The 17,905-nt window shown below is 42.5% G+C and overlaps 1 protein-coding gene across 2 annotated transcripts; it reads left to right on the top strand.

Annotated features, from left to right (window-relative positions):
- Positions 1–1,372: 1,372 nt before the first annotated feature.
- PHLDA1 (pleckstrin homology like domain family A member 1) lies at positions 1,373–17,598 on the top strand. Of its 2 annotated transcripts, XM_088452548.1 has the most exons (3): positions 1,373–1,495; positions 2,651–3,239; positions 15,767–17,598. In XM_088452548.1, the coding sequence occupies exon 2, from the start codon at positions 2,750–2,752 to the stop codon at positions 3,194–3,196; it is 447 nt and encodes a 148-aa protein (XP_088308674.1). In that variant the 5' UTR covers positions 1,373–1,495; positions 2,651–2,749; the 3' UTR covers positions 3,197–3,239; positions 15,767–17,598. The 2 variants fall into 2 exon arrangements, with proteins under 2 accessions (XP_088308674.1, XP_088308673.1); XM_088452547.1 differs by lacking the exon at positions 1,373–1,495 and having other exon boundaries at positions 2,613–3,239.
- Positions 17,599–17,905: the final 307 nt, after the last annotated feature.

Raw genomic sequence — 17,905 nt, 5'->3', positions numbered from 1 at the left:
CGCTGTTTGGGCCTGTCAAATTTCTGTTTATTATAAGTCTTGCTTGTAGCTTCCTCTTATTTCATCCCCAGCATCTCCTGGCCTCCCCTGTCTCTTCCCTGGCCCTTCCCCATGAAGCCATGGCCCTTTTTTGGGTGCATTATGTTCCTTTGAAAAATGATGGGGGCGCCAATGCTCTTTCTGGCACAGGGCACCAAAAAGTCTAGTTACGGCTCTGTCAATATACCACACCTTTTTATAATAAAATGGTGTGGTATATTGAGACAGATCCAACCAACATGATTGGACACACTAGATAACATGACCCTGCATTATTTCCCAAAGACCGCACACCTCAAGCCTGATCTATTTCCCATTGTTATCAAAACCTCATCAGAAAGCCACAACTGTATCACTCTACAAGTCTAAATAATAACATCTCTCACAGAGATACTGCTCACAGAAAAGCAGCACTAAAGGTGCGTATCCACTTGACGATTAAAATGAGCGACTGAACGATAACAACATCGTTATCGTTCAATCACTCATTAATTGTTCAGTAAAATGTCGAAAACAGCCAGCGATGTGCAGTCCCCTTGGTCGTTTTTTTTACATCAATCATCGCCTGAACATGCTGGTCAGTCTGCCGATAACGACAGATTGTGCATGTTCAGGGATGAGGGAGGGTGCCTGCACTGAATGACATATCGTTCAGTGTAAGCACACACAGGATGAGGAACGACTGTACGATTATAATGTTGTAATTGTACTGTCGTTCCTCTATCGGCAAGTGGATACGCACCATTACTCTTTGATTTAAATAATTCAACCCTCAAATGGGGCACTACATGCCCTCTTAAGCACTGTATACATAATGTTGCTTTCACAATCTCCCTGAATGTATGTTTAATTTTTCAAAAGAAGTAGTAATTAAATCCCAATATAAAAAAATATCAGCAATGCATAGGATGAAGTAACTAATATAAACAAGACACATATCCAGTTCTAAGAGCTAATAATAAAACATGTTTACATAAAACAGAGATCTATTCCCATGTGCCATCCGTCTGTAATAGAGAGGCTTGCAGACAGCTCCTTCTCTGAGAGTAATGGGACACAATGTACACACACATACCATATCTATGCAATGTACAGTATATGTCATCTAACACACTGTGGAAGTTTAATAAAGCCATGTGCAGAAATGATGAATGGTGTGAGGATTAGGATAGTGCTCTGACCCCTCCCTCTCTTCCTTCCTCTCCACTTCCAGTCTTGCGGCTGAGCCCATCTTGCAACATCCCAGGGTCTGGTTTCCCTGTACTACACTGGCAGTGGGCGGGAGCTGGTTAAGAAGCCAGAGGAGGAGAGTTTCCACCAGGCAAGAGGCGAACCCAGGCTAGGCTGCAGCTGCCGCAGTCACACAGTGGATGGAGAGTTCTGCAGCAGTTACTCACACCCTTATTCTATAAAGCTATAGATCCGACTTGTGGGAATTCACTAAGCAAGTTGCCAAGTAAGTATCACGTCTCAGTATTTAGCTGTGTGACTGCCTCAGCCAACACAGATAAGAGTAGTATACTAGACCATTATATTATGTTCGCACAATACGCTGTTATAGTTAATGTATCAATGTACACGAGCATCGTATCAGAGTTAACATTGTCTTGAACTGATTTTCCATGAAATAAGTTAAATGCAGCATGAAATGCCTATAACTTATTTATTGGTATTCTGGTTATTGTTACAGTTATAAGTTATGTGTTTATAAGTCTGCTCATTGTTACAGTTACTGTAGATATGACCCATGATGGTCTTTATATAACAAGCAGTCCCCGGGCACCGCCATCTATTCTCACGTGTGACACCTCTACCTGCTATAAGCACATATCTTATCTCCTATCTGGTGGCATAGAATATGATTGCCTGGCCATGTGCCGTATTAGCTGTAATATATAGATAGAAATGACACCAATACATTGTACATCGTCTCACTTATGTGCACAGAGTGTAGGAGAGATTACATGTACTGTACAAACATAGCCCTAAGGGCTGCTGCTATTTCCAAGTTGGAGAAAGGACCTCTGTGATAGCTAAGGTGTGAGGCTGTGAGCCTGGGCTATCCTGGCAAACATGGTACGTCTGTGATAATTAGCCATGCAGTGTGCTGCCTGCCTTATATTATGTAGCCACGTACTGCCTTATGTTATCTAGCCACGTACTGCTAAGTTAATATATTAGCTGCTCCGACAAAACGAGAAACAAGCGTATAGATAGCACTGTTTCTGTACTGGCACGTAGCACCAGCTTAGTGTATAAAAACTCATGTTACTTAAAGTTTCTTAAAACAATAATGATTAAAAACATGTTTGTTCAGCAACACATCATTTGATCTATGTCCCAGCTTTTAAACCAGGACTGTCCTTTTAGATTTAGCTGACTGGAGTAATAATCTCCGTGAATTGAAGTAAAGGCTAAACATGCCCAGCAGGTGGCGCCCTTCCCTAGCCCTGGGAAACGCCATCTCTGACTCGCCAACCACAGAAGAAGCACTGCCTGAGTCAGAGCAGACTGCAGCTGCTGCCGTCACACTCAGCCCACAGTGTACAGTGATTGCATTCTAGCACATTGCATTGTCACTGTAGCCTTACTGTTAATGATTCCCTTTCAGAGTCTGCTGTCGCATTGGGTCCCCTGGCTGAAATCGTCTTGTACCTTCCTCGGCACAGCAGGGTTTAATCGCTTGCATTTGGGTCCAGCAATAAGTAGCATGTTGGAGAGCAGCTGTAAGGTAATAAAAGAAGGACTTCTGGAGAAGAGGAGTGATGGCTTGCTGCAGCTGTGGAAGAAGAAGAGGTGCATCCTAACCGAGGAAGGTCTTCTTCTCATCCCACCCAAACAGCTGGAGCAGCCTCAGCAACAAAGCTCCCCGGCTGAACCTGCAAGGATCAAGGAGCTGCACTTCTCCAATATGAAAACAGTGGATTGTGTGGAGAGGAAAGGCAAATATGTATATTTTACGGTAGTCATGGCAGAGGGGAGGGAGATTGATTTTCGGTGTCCACAAGAAGAGGGCTGGAATGCAGAGATCACTTTGCAGATGGTGCAATATAAAAACAGACAAGCCATCCTAGCTGTCAAATCTACAAGGCAAAAACAGCAGCACCTGGTTCAGCAACATGGACATCGCATCAGGAGCACTTCTAACTCTGCATAGTCATATCCTCATCAGTAGCAGCAGCATTCCCATCTGATTCCAGGTAAGGCGCTTCAGGATTGCTACTGGCAATCATTATGAGACCCTCTTTCCTGCTGATAGGTATTAGAGCAAGTGAAAATAAAATATATCCCATATGCATGTTTGCTTTTGCCCTCTTATTGAAGTAATGATTTACCCCTACGGTCCAAACTCCATCACAAGCTGCTGATTGTAATAAAACCCCATGTGTCTACATCATTTCAATGGTCAAACTTACTGCTTTTATGCTAACATGTAATAAGGACAACTGTGATGTGTAACAACAACACAAAAGTAGTTTGGTTTTTGATGGAAGTTGAACATATTAATACTGGCGTTTTCCATCATAGCCCCAGGAAATCTGCTTATGTTGGTAAAATGTTATTAGAGTAGATTCAGTTACTATGGCTAAACCAATAAACCAATGATGTAACATGATGTAATGTTCATGATTTGTTAACTTGCATACTTAAAGCTGGAAAAGCCCGCATTCAGCAGAAGGGTATTATGTTCTGTTTCCTTAATTCATAGCAGATGAGGGAAAATAGTGGTGGAAAATAACAAGATGTTTGTGGTATATTCCATTTGTAAAGTGGACACTGATAGCATTTGAGCTAATCTAGGATTACTTTGCACTGCTCTTCTGGAATGCTTGGCAGTATACGCTACCTCTGGTTGCTTGATGGAGTAAGGACTGCACCTGGGCTAAGTGTTTCTGTTCTTTGTTCTTTCTAAAGACACTCTAGCTCTGCTAGTCATGCCACAGCATACTCTACAATCATCTGCTTCTGACTGGAGGGGAGGCTCACTCCTGCAGACTACTCAGAATAATGTTACTACAACATGCCAGCAGCTAAGATGCTCCATTTCTTCCAGTGCTATTTTAAATATAGCTTAAATGGGGTTTATCTTGCACACAGGCTAGAAAACACTTTTCGATTTCAAATATTGCGTTGAACATGCTCGATCAGTAAATATAGGTCCAAGTCATAATAAAGAAACCACTGAGAAACTTACTCACACTTCTGTTTCTAGTAGGAGCAATTTTATTTGATGCATTGCTTTCCATAAAATCGTCAGTTGACACTTCTAAAGTTATAACACATGACAACTGTAAATGTCACTGAATGTCCTTTATTGGCTGGTTGCGTATCTTGGAACATGTATTTCTGTAGCTGTTCGAGTGTTAAAGGTTAAGCACAATGCTTCTCCACATTTTACATGTACATCCTAGTGCTGTTAACTTATTTTATTAGGTTAGATTGTTGCTTCCCCATGTAAAACTTACTCATTACTGCTATATACATTCTTTGAAATCCTAAACAGGGGAGTTGTCAAACGGCTCATTTGATACTTTCCTTATTTATCTTCCTCTGAGATAGAGGAAGTCGTAAACAGATGCTGGATTGCTGCTATATATAACTCTGATTCATGGTATTTGTTAAATATTAGCTATGTTTTAGCTCTATATTCGCCTTCTTGCTATACAAACCTGCAACCAATCTGAATGCAGGTCAAACTACAATGTACTGACATCACAGACTGTTACTGCACAATAAAATATCTGCATTTTATGGTCTTTTATCTAAGGCAAAATAATTCTCTGTGCTGTAGTTAGCCTCTTTGAAGTGTTATGCTGACCACACCCTATAATAGGACACAATATTTTGGCAATCTCCATGGATGGGACCATTGTTTGGCACATTGGTAAAAGGTGGTCTGAAGATGGCCAAAGATGATTGCTATTAGACTGCTTGTGTGGTCATTTTTCAACTGCTCTAACAGGCCCTGGTCATACTGGATGTGATCTGGCACTAGGCCTAAGGGGTTGTGGGAAAGGAAACAGCTGCTGTCCAATTGTCACCTACATGTGGCCAAATTGGACACGTATCCTGTAACTTAGTACAAGTGCCAGTTGGCTGTGCATGGCTACCTTTTATGCAACAGTAATATGATATTGTGTTGAGGTTGTTACGAATCTACATATGTTTATTGTTTATTAAAATTAGAATAACACACCTCAAACAAATTATACATACATAGTCATAATCACACATACATAGTCATAATCATATACAGGTGGCTGTTATTTATGCTGTATTTAAGAGCAACGTTTATTGAAGTCATCACATTTTAGCTCTGTATTGTAATGTGGGAAAAATCTCACTTTAACATTATGAGATATCTCTACATATTGTTAAAGGTCATTAAGAGCCTTGTAAAAGAATAACTACTTTGATAATGATTTAATGAATTGATGTTTCACACACATTTTTTTACATGAATTTGAGAGAATTTCATTAGGATTATTAACTGCTTAGATGGTATTAGTGAAGAATTTAGGTTACCACTTCAGACAAATACATATTTGTAGTCGGGAAAGTAACCTTAATTATATGTCAAATCACGGAGCTGATTTATTAACGCTTGTGCCTTTCTCACATTCTTCTCCATTCTCTCCAATTAGATTAGGTGAAATAAACTGCACATCCTGTATATGTATTTCTCATATTACTTTTCAATTGCTCCCTGCCTAAATTTGCTGTAGAAAAGTTATGTGCTTTTTAGTAAATTAACTTCGTAATGTGAACTACAACATACAAAAAAAATACAATATAGCATCTGATAATTATAATGTGCTTAGTAAAAATTACTTGCTAAGTAATGGCTACATTGTAAAGTTGAATGAAAATATATACTAAAAAACAGGTTAGAATGTCTATACATACAGTTTATGTTTTTGTCCTCAAATATAACAGTACTAGTTTTGCAAAGTACCAAACAAAAATGATATACAGAAACAAGTCACTGCGCACACCAGAAGCTGCAGGTGGACTCTGTTGGGTGTGGGTCACCAGCCCCACCTATATCAAATGAACAAATAAAAGAAAGGTCTTCACCTGAGGCTGTGGACCTTGCTGGAATCATTCACCATTGGGACCTTGAGGCTAATAGTACCTGGGGGTGCAGATCCGGACTACACCCCGTTCCAGGTCATGTACTATTTTTAAACCAACTTCCTCTTTGTCCCATTATTTGATTCCATTTGCTATTTTTTATTCTATTTATTGTAGTTGAACTTCTCCTTCTTGCATCCTTATTTTCTTGTTGAGATGGGGTGTACCTGGTCTGCAGCAATGCTTTGGTAGCTGGTGCGTATCAAAGTAACATCCACATGAATGCCAGTACCCAAGGTTTCCTAGCAGAACATTGCCCAGAGCATCTTACTGCCTCCCTCAGCTTGCCCTCTTCTCATAATGCTTCCTAGTGCCATCTCTTCCCCAGGTAAACAACGCACACGTACCCAGCCGTCCACATGATGTAAAATAAAATGTAATTCATCTGAACAGGCCACCTCCTTGGTCCATGGTCCAGTTCTGAAAGTCACGTGCCAAATGTAGATACTTTCGGCAGTGGACATGGGTCAGCATGGGCACTCTGACCGGTCTGGAACTATTACACAGCAAGTTGCGATGTACTGTGTTCTCACATAGCCAGCATTAACATTTTCAGCAATTTGTGCTACATTAGCTCTTCTGTGGGAGAGGCCTAAACAGTTTAGCCTTCACTCCCCACGTGCATCAATGAGCCTTGGGTGCTCATTTCCCTGTCGCTGGTCCACGTGTTATTTGTCCTTGGATCACTTTTGGTAGGTATAATTAACCACTGCATACCAGGAACACCCCACAAACCTGCCATTTTGGAGATGCTCTGACCCAGTCATCTAGCCATCACAGTATAGCACTTGTCACACCCTACCCGTTTTGTAACTGTTGAGATACGCCCTTCCTGTTTTTTTGAGTGCTAAATTGTGCCCTGTACTTCTACAGAGCACGACACACTGGGAGCCACCACAGAGCTTCAAGAGATGGGCAGAGCATAAGGTCAGATGCCCGGCCACAACCCAGACCCCAGTAGATGCACACCAATCACAGAAGAGGAGGGAGGATCCAGGGTTTCCAATGTTGCTGCGTGCTGGGGTCTCACTGTGCCTTCGAATCCTTCCCCTTAGTATCGCATAACTGTGTGGCGCATCTTGGCCCCTTGTAAGACAGATCATGTAACCCTCATCACAAAGTGTTCGCGACCCACAGTTTGAGAACCGCTTCTCTGTTCAATAAATCTAACCAGTGTTGGACTAGCCACCAGGTGTAAAGGGGAAATAACTTGTGGGCCCACTGCCTGAGGGCCCCATCCCCTCCTCTAGGGGTCAGAATCTGGGGTGGAGCAGGATCATGGATGAACTTGAGTGCTTGTTTTTTTTTTTTCCTGTAAACTACACCAAGATTGTCCCTTTTGACAATCAGAGTGTGTGGTCCTGACACACTCCTGTTCCCTCCTTTATAAAATGGCCCTGTTCTTTGGATGTACTTTTTAATGGTTGGCCACACCTCTTAAGCTTGGGCCCCTACCACAGAATTCCCTGGTGGACCCTAAATGCCCCAGTCTGACACTGGATCTAACTATTACACTTTCATATATACTGTAACATCCCCTCTTTCACCTTAATTGAAATGTTGATTGGTTAGTCCATTCTTGATCTGTGACAGAGCCAGCTAAGGCCTGTATGTTTTTCCATCCTGCTGTAACATCTAGAGTATTCCATCAAAGTTTGGAATATTTAGTGGATTTGGGCTAAACTTCTACATCTGAGGACATTACAAACTCTGGGAGAGCTGCTGTATCATTTCACTGCTCTTTACTACCTGGCTTAACTGCTTACCCAACTCATCAGCTCAATATACAGTACCAACATAAACTATGAGTCATTCATAGTTTATGTTGGTACTGTATTCTTCCTCTCATCTTCTCTCCAAGCTATTCTTCTGCCTCCAAGATTAATTTCCTCCCTGTTTTATGATTAACTCCTCCTTACTATTTCCTTCCTCTCCTGTCTGCACTTAAGTCCTGGACCCACCATACTCGCCAACTCACGCAAGCAAATTCCTTCTCATGCCTGCTGGCAACATCACAACAAATCCATGGCACTTCTCAATCTCTTTAATCACAATTGTGTACTTGCAACCACTCCAACCTTATTTAAAAAAGCATAGGTGTGCTTTGCTCTCCATATTGTACTTTCAGAGTCCTCTTTGTTCTCTCCCTTTAAAGCACACAGCCTATGTCTCTCCTGTTCCTCCCCATTGCCTTAAAGCTCACTCCTTTCTTATGAAAGTAATTGCCTCTTCTTTATATCCACATCAATGTCCTAATACTACCTAAAACTCACCATGTCCAAAATAGAACTCATTATGTTCCTGTCTTCCAAAGGTAATTTTCCCACACCGTAAATAATAATATCACAGTTTCATCAGAGATGGGTACGAGATGCAGGCGCTCGGGATCCCGGCGGTCAGAATCCTGACGCCGGCATTCCGACCAGGTTACAATCCCGACACCTCCAGGTAAGTAACCCTAACCTAACCCCTAACCCTCCATCCCCACACCTAAACCTAACCCCCCCCTAATGCCAAAACCTAACTCTCCCCCACAGCCTAAACCTAACCCTCCCCCCCTCGAATCCTAAACCTAACTGTCCCCCGAGGGCCTAAACCCAGTACTTAACCTTCAGGATCCCTGCGCTGGTATTCTGATAATTGTAGGGATTCCGGCGTTGGCATTCTGAACACCGGTATCCCCGCGGTCGGGATTATGACCGCATTCGGTTTCATCACTCTGCCAGCGTGTTACTTAGGTGCAATCTTTGGGGGCGATTAAATTCAGCGGTGCTATGCAATTCAGCTCTTAATCCGACACTTACAAGTTAAAAGTCTGAGAATGCCGGGTTTTCACGACTCAACCTGGGTGTTAAGTCGCTAGAACTGACATTCTCCGACTATAGTGCCGGCTGCAAGGCTGTTAGCGCCAACACTTTAGTCAGATTTTCCCTTGGGAGGGTGCGAGAATAAATAATTTAGTAGACCAAACAGAGCGCTGAATTGATAACTCTGTTGCCTAGCCTTATATCCGCTATCTCATAACACAGTCTACTGTAATTTTCAAGTTCTGAACGCATTAAATCTCCACTTTTTATTCCCGCTCAATAAAATACTTTTCCAACACTGTTCTTTCACTTGCATTGCTGCAAATCTCTTGCACTTACTCTTACATCCATACTACATTCCTACTCCCAGTTTTCTTCCCCTCAGTTACCTTATTTACACCATGACTATGCTTTCTTCAACTCCCCCCTTCACTCAGTCTCTACCTAATCCTCTGTTCTGTCTCCTGCTTCCACCTTTATCCTTTCCCCCTTGTCTCCTCCACCACCTCCTCCCCTGTTCCCCCTCCTCTGTCTGTCTTCATTCCCCTCCTCTACTGTTACTCCACTTTCATCCTTTTCTACCCCACCTTGGTCCTACAACCCCACACTAACCCCTCCTCTAACATGCCTCTCACTGTCACTTCACACCACCGCCATCCACATCTTATTAAACTCCCTCCCTGTCCATCTGCTACAGGCTCCCTTCCTTGCTCAGGTGCCTGATCCATCACTACACTCTATTCATATCAGTCTCCCAAATTAACTCACCTACATGCTACAGCTACCCTGATAATGTCATCCACATCTCTCCCACAAATGCTATCCCTCTATCCTGTGCCCTCTGGAATGCCAGATCGGTCTTTAATAAACTGGTTTCCACCCATGACCTTTTCATTTCCAACTCCCTACATCTCCAAGCCATTACTGAAACCCTAGATTTAACCCTCTGACACCACTTCTCCTGCTGCTCTTTACTCTGTAAGCCTCCTAAGGCTACCATTACTAAGTGTAACATTGAGGCTATTGACACTGTTTCTTTTTCCTCCCCGCTGGACTCTCTTCTTTCCCCTATCCTCCTATCTCCAGCCTTGAAAAAGCCACTTTCCGGTACAATGCCTCCCTTACTTCTGCTCTTGACTCTGTTGATCCAGTGATCACTATTCACCCTCGCAAATCCACACCTCAACCCTGGCATTTCAAATGCACCAGATACCTGCAAAAGTGTTCACGAATCGCCGAGCGACAGTGGAGGAACTCACACTCTAAGGCAGACTTCCTCCATTTCAAATTCATGCTCTCATCCTACAGTGCTGCCCTGTCCCTCTCCAAACAATCTTATTTCAAGAACTTCATCTCCTCCCAGTCCTCAAACTTCCAGCATCTCTTTGCTACTTGCAACTCCCTCCTCTGCCCTTCCCCTTCTTGCCTCCCTTCCTCGCTTTCTGCACTTGACTTTGCAAACTACTTTACATCTAAAATTGACTCCATACATCATGACATCATATCCCACCAGACCCTCAGCATTCCACTCCCTCCTTTCCCAGACCATCCCTCCCACTCATATTACCAACTCTAATGATCCTTCTCCCCTGTATCTGGTGAGGAAGTCATGGCCCTAATCTGTTCCTCTCCCCTTCTACCTCTCCCCTTGACTCTGTCCCTTCCCGCATCCTCCCCTACCACTCTCCTTCTGCCTGTTCCCATCTTTCCCACCTCCTCAATCTCTCCCTCTCCTCTGGCACTGTCCCTTCTGCATTTAAGCATGCACTTGTCACCCCCATTCTTAAAAACCTACCCTTGATCCTAACACACTCTCCAATTATCGACCCATCTCTTCATTCCCTTGGTCTTCATGACACTGCCTTCTCCTGATTCTCCTCCTACTTATCTGACCGTTCCTTCTCTGTCTCCTCTCATGGCTCCTCTTCCCCTCCACTTCCACTAACAGTAGGCGTTTCCCCATGGTTCTGTTCTTGGACCTCTCCTATTCTCCATCTACATGTCCTCTTTAGGCAAAATCATCAACTCGTTTGACCTCCAATATCATCTCTATGGTGATAATACTCAGATCTACCTTTCTTCCCCTGACCTCTCCCCCTCTCTCCTCACCCGCATCTCCAACTGTCTCTCGGCTATTTCTTTCTGGATGTCCCAGTGTTTCTTAAACTTAACATGTCTAAGACTGAGCTGATCATCTTCCCACCCTCCCGCATAACCTCACTATTTCATTATTAATTGATGGCACAACTATCTCCTCTAGCCCCAAAGTGCGCTGTCTGGGAGTTGTCCCGAACTCCTCCCTCTCTTTCAAACCACACATTCAGCATCTATCGCAGTCCTGCCGTTTCCATCTCAAATATATTTCCAGGATTAGACCCTTTCTCACCTTAGATGCTACTAAAACCCTCATCTACTCACTGGTTAACTACAGATTGGACTACGTTAACCTCCTCCGATCTGGCCTCCCAGACTCCAACCTCTCTCCACTCCAACCTGTCCTCAGTGCTGCTGCTCGGCTCATCTTCCTCTCCAAACGTTCTACATCTTCCTCTCCTCTCCTTCAATTCCTACACTGGCTCCCCTTCCACTTCAGAACCCAATTCAAGGTTCTTACACTCACCTACAAAACCCTCACCCATTCCTCTGACATTTACATCTCTGACCTCATCTGCCTTCACACTCCCGCCCATCCAATTCACTCTACAAATGCATGCCGTCTCTCCTGCCAACTGATTACTTTCTCCCACTCCCGCCTCCAAGATTTTGCCCATGCTGCTCCCTACCTTTGGAACTCTCTCCCTATCAGACTCTCCACCTCTCTACAAATCTTCACTCGGGCTCTCAAGACACACTACTTCATGAAGGCCTTTCAGCTCTCATCCTAACCCACTACTATATGCTCTGTCCTCCCTGTCTACCCCATCTGTCAAGCCTGCCCCTCCCCTTTAGAATGTAAGCTGTCATGAGCAGGGCCCTCTTCCCTCATGTGCTTCTCCTTATACTTTCCTCTAATTTTTACTCCCCACAAGAGCATCTAACACTTGATTGCTGACTCCCTGCTGCTTATTTTGAGTGTTACGATCACTAATGCAGCAATAGGTATAAACCATGTCCTTGTCCTGTATTGTATTGTCCTGTATTGTATTGTACTGTAAGCCACTTGTTTCTTGTTCACTTATTTGTTAATGTACTTTGTAAGGCACTGCGGAACACTTGTGGTGCCATATAAATAAAGGATAATAATAATAGGTCCGGGAGCTCCCACCCAGCATTATCAACAGCGCACTGAATTGAATCGGTCCCTTTGCTTCTGCCCTCTCCTTCACTTGTCACATCAAATTGCCTCCACCTAGAGTATTTTTTTATTTATTTATTTTTATAATGCACACATATTCCGCAGCACTCTACAGAGAATATTTGGCCATTCACATCCTTCCCTACAACAGTGGAGCTTACAATCTATATTTCCTACCACATGTGCACACACATACACACTAGGGGTAATTTTGTTAGGAGCCTATTAATCTACCAATATATATTTTTGGAGTGTGGGAGGAAACCAGAGTACCCGGGGGAAACCCACGGATGCACATGTAGAATATACAAACTCCACACAGTTAGGGCCGTAGTGATTTGTTAGAATCCTGACAGTCAGAAAGTTAACACCAGAATGTCAGGTTCTGAATGTCGACAGACAGAATATCAACATGGACTTTAGGTCAACAACGAATACAAAAATGTTCACATGTTCACAATGTCTACATTTAACATGTCAACACCAAGATGTCAACATACATTCCGAATGACAACTTTTCATACCACAAATCCTATGAAGCACACACAGTATATGTATCTTTCTTGCACAAAATGCAAACAAAACTTGAATCTACAGTACTGCCTTGTTTTCTCCTGTCATGACAATGACAGCCTCCTTCTAGGTGACATTGCTCTCATCCATATGTCCCATGTCAATCCTTTTTATGTGCTATTGCAAGACTCATCAAGACACTGTACTAACGTCTAATGCCTTCCATAATCCAATTCAAATTCCCAAACTTTCATCTACAGAGTCCTCAACAATACAAGCCTTCCTGCATTTCACACCCCCTTCTTCTAATACATAACCCCCATCTTTTCTCCTCATAATCACCTCTCTCTCCCATCTGTAGGACTTCTCACTTTCTGCTACCTATTCAAGGAATACCCTTTTATGTGTTATCTGATTCTTTTCCAGCCTCCAATGCTGTAAATGCTCACTGAACTCAACCACCGCACCCACTACATCCCTACCCTACCACTGGGTACAGATATCCTGTTGTCCCAAACTCCAAACTGATGCACACTTTTTCCCCAATTACCTCTTGATTAGTGCAGGACATAATCCACCCTTGTTTTACATTCAGACTTTATGGGGGTGATTCAATTCAGTGCGATGTTGAATTGCATCGGGAATGAGTTCCCAGAGCTATTCAATTGCTCGTGCTGTTAACCCTGACTAGAGGATTTCTGCTCACACCCTTCGACTAAACTAGGGCCGCGATGCTGGTTTCCGGTGTAGTGCCTGTGCTAACAGCATCATGGCTGGTCCTTAAGTCGAAGAATGCAGGTTACTTCAACTAAACACTCATATGCAGGGCGCAATGGGGATGATTGAATAGCTCCGGGAACTCATTCCCGGCGCTATTCAACATCGCACTGAATTGAATCGCCCCTTATGTATGTTGGTCCCCCACTGAGCAGTACTATTTATCACTGTGGCGCTTTACAAATATACAGTAATAATAATGATATAATTGTTTTATAATCTCATGCAGGGTGTGGTCATGTTCAGACTATGGGCCTGATTCAGAGGTATGCAGTTGGGATGCCGACGGTCTAAATGCCGACCGTCGGCATCCCGACTGTCTAATTCCGGCAAAGGTCTAATGACATGCGTCGAAATCCCGACATCTGTCATTTTACCTACGCCGGGAGCCTGGCGCCCGGCATACCAATTTAAGGGAAGCCAGGCGCAGACAGCCGCGGGTTTAGGTTGGGGGCTCCTGGGGGGGACTTAGGGTTAGGCACCCCCCGGGAGGGTTAGGGTTAGGCTAGGGGAAGGGGGGTTACGGTTAGGCACCCCCAGGGGAAGGTTAGGGTTAGCCACCCCCCGGGAGACTTAGGTTTAGGCTGCGGGGAAAGGGGGTTAGGTTTAGGCACTTACAGAGGGGGGCAGGGTTAGGCACTTGGGGAGGTTAGGGTTAGGCACTCCTAAGAGAGGGTTAGGGTGTGGGGTTAGGTTAGTGAATAGTAAAAATACGTACCTGTCGGGATCTTTACTGCCGGTCTTCCAGCGTCGGAATTCGAACCGTCCGGCGGTATTTCATACCGATCCCGATTCAGAGGTGCATGCAGTTCATGTGCGGCTGCGATTTCTTACAGGTTTGCAAGTGCGAAAGTATGCAAATGCCAGTTTAAGCATTCCTCCTGTGTACTTCCATGCGAGGGACTGAGCAAACTTTGCAATGCCCACTTTGCATATCTTAGCAAAGCTCAAGTGTACTGGTGGGTCCAATTTCTCAAAACATCGAAGCCCATCGGTCGCAACATCGACTCCTCAAGCAGCCCCTGGCTAGTGCAGAGTCTCCCTTGTAACTGTCTTTAAACATGGCCACTTTGGCTGTGGTGCTGCAATAGAAAATACAGCTGCTTTCCTAATCACGCTCATGTCACATCTCCTCTTTTTGCGATGACATTAGGTCACCTCCCAGTCCCCACTCTAACCTTCCATGGATTGCAGATGCCGTTTCCAGTAATATCATATGCCATTGCACATTTTGGTTTGCGCATGCGCAGTAGCAATAATCCCCCAACTGTGCACCTTGGTAATACGGGCACCTCTGGATCAGGCCCTATATCTCTCCGGCTGATGACCTTTCTAACTGCTTGATATACTTCAAGTATTCACCTGGATGATCTACATATAAATTGTATATACATTTATATATACATTCAGTAAAGAAAATACACTAAATACATTTTAAAAGTTTAAAAGGTAAGTCTAAATAGATACAATAATGTGGGAAAAAAATAATTATTGCACCTAAAAATGAAAGCACTGATCCGGCTTTTCCCTTGTTTGTATACTTAATATTAAACTTTATTTTAATAACTTGGCATAAATAGCCTAGGTCAGTGGTTCCCAAACTTACTTGAATCACAGCACCCTAGAGTATCAACATTGTTTTCATGGCACCCCTAGGTCAAAAATGTTTTATTGATAAATTCTGAAAATGTATTAAATTAAGTAAATTCTGCTTGTCTGTTAAGGGGTGATGGACAGGGCTGTGCTTCTATTTTTACACATATTTTTTGATTGGCAGCCACAAGCACTGGTTTTGCCTATCTATCGCTTTGATAATAAATAATTTGATTTGGTCCTGGTCCACCAACCCATGGCACCCCTGCAAGTGCCCTGAGGCACCCCAGGGTGCCAAGGCACCCAGTTTGGGAACCACTGGCCTAGGTGTATATTTGTTCCCTTAATTGTTATTTGATTACTGTTATTTTATTACTGTTACTATTTGATACTGTCATGATTATCTTATCCCTTAATGAGAATAAAATAATCAGCCATTTAGTATAATGTCTAATTTTAAATTTTACCTGAATTAAATTATTTGTAATTCTATTCACTATGATGCACAATTGTTGTTTATTATTTCAATAGATGATATGCTAATGATACTGTGCATGGAGAAGTGTATGCCCACATTATTACTCAGCTGCACATTGCTCTATTACAGGTTGAATTTAAGACGCACTTTACTGGGAACAAGAAAACTTTATTTTTGTTCAACTCACCTACAACATTCAAAAAGTTGGAATTGGCTCTGCTGGACTACGGATGTGTACTGCAGCTGGATGCACACAGGACAGGCTGCAGATATTCATGGACCATGGGATACGCATTCAGGATGAAAAAGATTTGAGAACTAGATGTCATCTATTTATTTCCTCCTTTCCAGCTACAGTATGTGTCAAACATGACGGCATAAAGGCCGATCGGGTCAATGTAATAATGTCTAATCCGTTCCATGTCTTGCTTAATTTCTGAGTGCTGAAAGTGTTAATGTATTATAACACTTCACCTAGGAGAGTCACAAGTTATAATTGTTTAGCTTTGGAGGAAGACACAGTTATTTTCTGCTGAGATCCACACATCATGTTAAACCATATGAAATATTTTTTTTTCACTGTTGAATAAACCCGAAAGACAGAAAATGAAGCATAATACAAGTTGAACAGAAGATGAAAATCAAACAATAGGATCTCATGATTTTGCTTGGGCTGTTTGATATTTTCCATCTGATGTTTTCTGTCTTTGTGTTGTCAGAAAGATTTGCAACTTTTAGCCACTGTCTTGTTTGCATCCACAATGCAGCATCTATTAGCTCCATAAAGGCTGAGAGAACATCACGGATGAATGCCCCTGAGTCACACACAGATGTCTGTTCCTCCCCAGCTGGGGTAAATTTCATGTTTGGAAGCAAACAGCTTTTTCTTTGAAGTGGAAGGGGGAGGATAGAGAAATGAATGTGGGTTCAGAGAAGGAGGCGGGAGTTACTAATTATAAACTGGTTGTAATACCGTTCCCTTATATGTGACTTAACCAAGGCAAGCTCATAAGTCTGAAAAATGTCTGCTCCTTAATTGTATGGAGTCTTTTTAAGTTTTTGTAGATAATAAATGCTATGCTAAAATAGGATAATGATATACATTATAGGCATTGTGCAGACTAAAGGTGGTAAAATGTGTAAAATATAGTGCATTATGTAATATACTTTCCACTATTGTCTGTAATTGCAACATATTTGTTGCTGAGTGGCATGAAGGTGATGAAATCCGACTCACTCAATGCTATTGCCACACATGACTATTTAAGTGTTGGGTAACAGGAGGCCTGTTTGCCACATAGGACCATAAGAAGTGAGTTCATACCCTAAGCATTTTACTAATGTTTTTATACTACAAAATTAAAATAGTCCATTGGTTGGTTATGATTTTAGGCAATCACTGATGAATTAGCTACATATGCTATGCGGACATTTTGCACCAGTTCGCTGATGTCATGGTATGTAGAATTGCTACATAGCGAGGGATCATGAGTAGTGAACATTTTGAAGAACAGTTAGGTACAAAGGGCCATGCAAAAGGGGAAGCAACCTAGGATTCAAATCTGAAGAGGGTATATATATATATATATATATATATATATAAAATCACCATTGGGCGTCTCAAGTATACTCCACTCTACAGTTGTAGATAAAGGGCACTCTCCAGATTCATTCCAGTATGTTAGCAGTCCTACCAACACATGGTTGCCTTGTGCAGTTTACTATGCTGATGCTAGTGATGCAGCCTTGTTAAAGATTCATACTGAATTGAAACATTGGCAAGACGGCATGATGTTGTGACACTATAAGATTTTAAAAGAATCTGGAGAGTGCCTTTTTTTTGTAGCGTGGAGAGTATATATATATATATATATATATATATATATATTTATAAAATCATAATAATAAAAAATATATATATATACACCAGGATGGCGGCACTCTGTAATAAACACTCGAAAGCAGGGTCTGTAATGATTACAGACCCTGCCGTCGAGTGTTTATTACTGAGTTCCGCCATCCTGGTGTATATGTTGAAGCCCTGCATGGGCACTTCTATGGAGGGCACCTGGACTAATTATTTTATACAAGGGAGTGCCACCTACTGTGTTCTATTATATACATATATATATATATATATATATATATATATATAAAATAAAATATATGGGCTGGTTTAATTACTGTTGAGGACATGGGATGTCTGTTGGGGTAACTATTTTCCTTTTTGCCAAAGGTGCTAATATTTCTAGCTATGGTTCTGTTTAT

Source organism: Taudactylus pleione, unplaced genomic scaffold, assembly GCF_031769625.1.
Source record: "Taudactylus pleione unplaced genomic scaffold, aTauple2 ptg000038l, whole genome shotgun sequence".
In the NCBI taxonomy this organism is placed as follows: Eukaryota; Metazoa; Chordata; class Amphibia; order Anura; family Myobatrachidae; genus Taudactylus; species Taudactylus pleione.
This window is presented reverse-complemented; position numbering and strand designations above follow the sequence as displayed.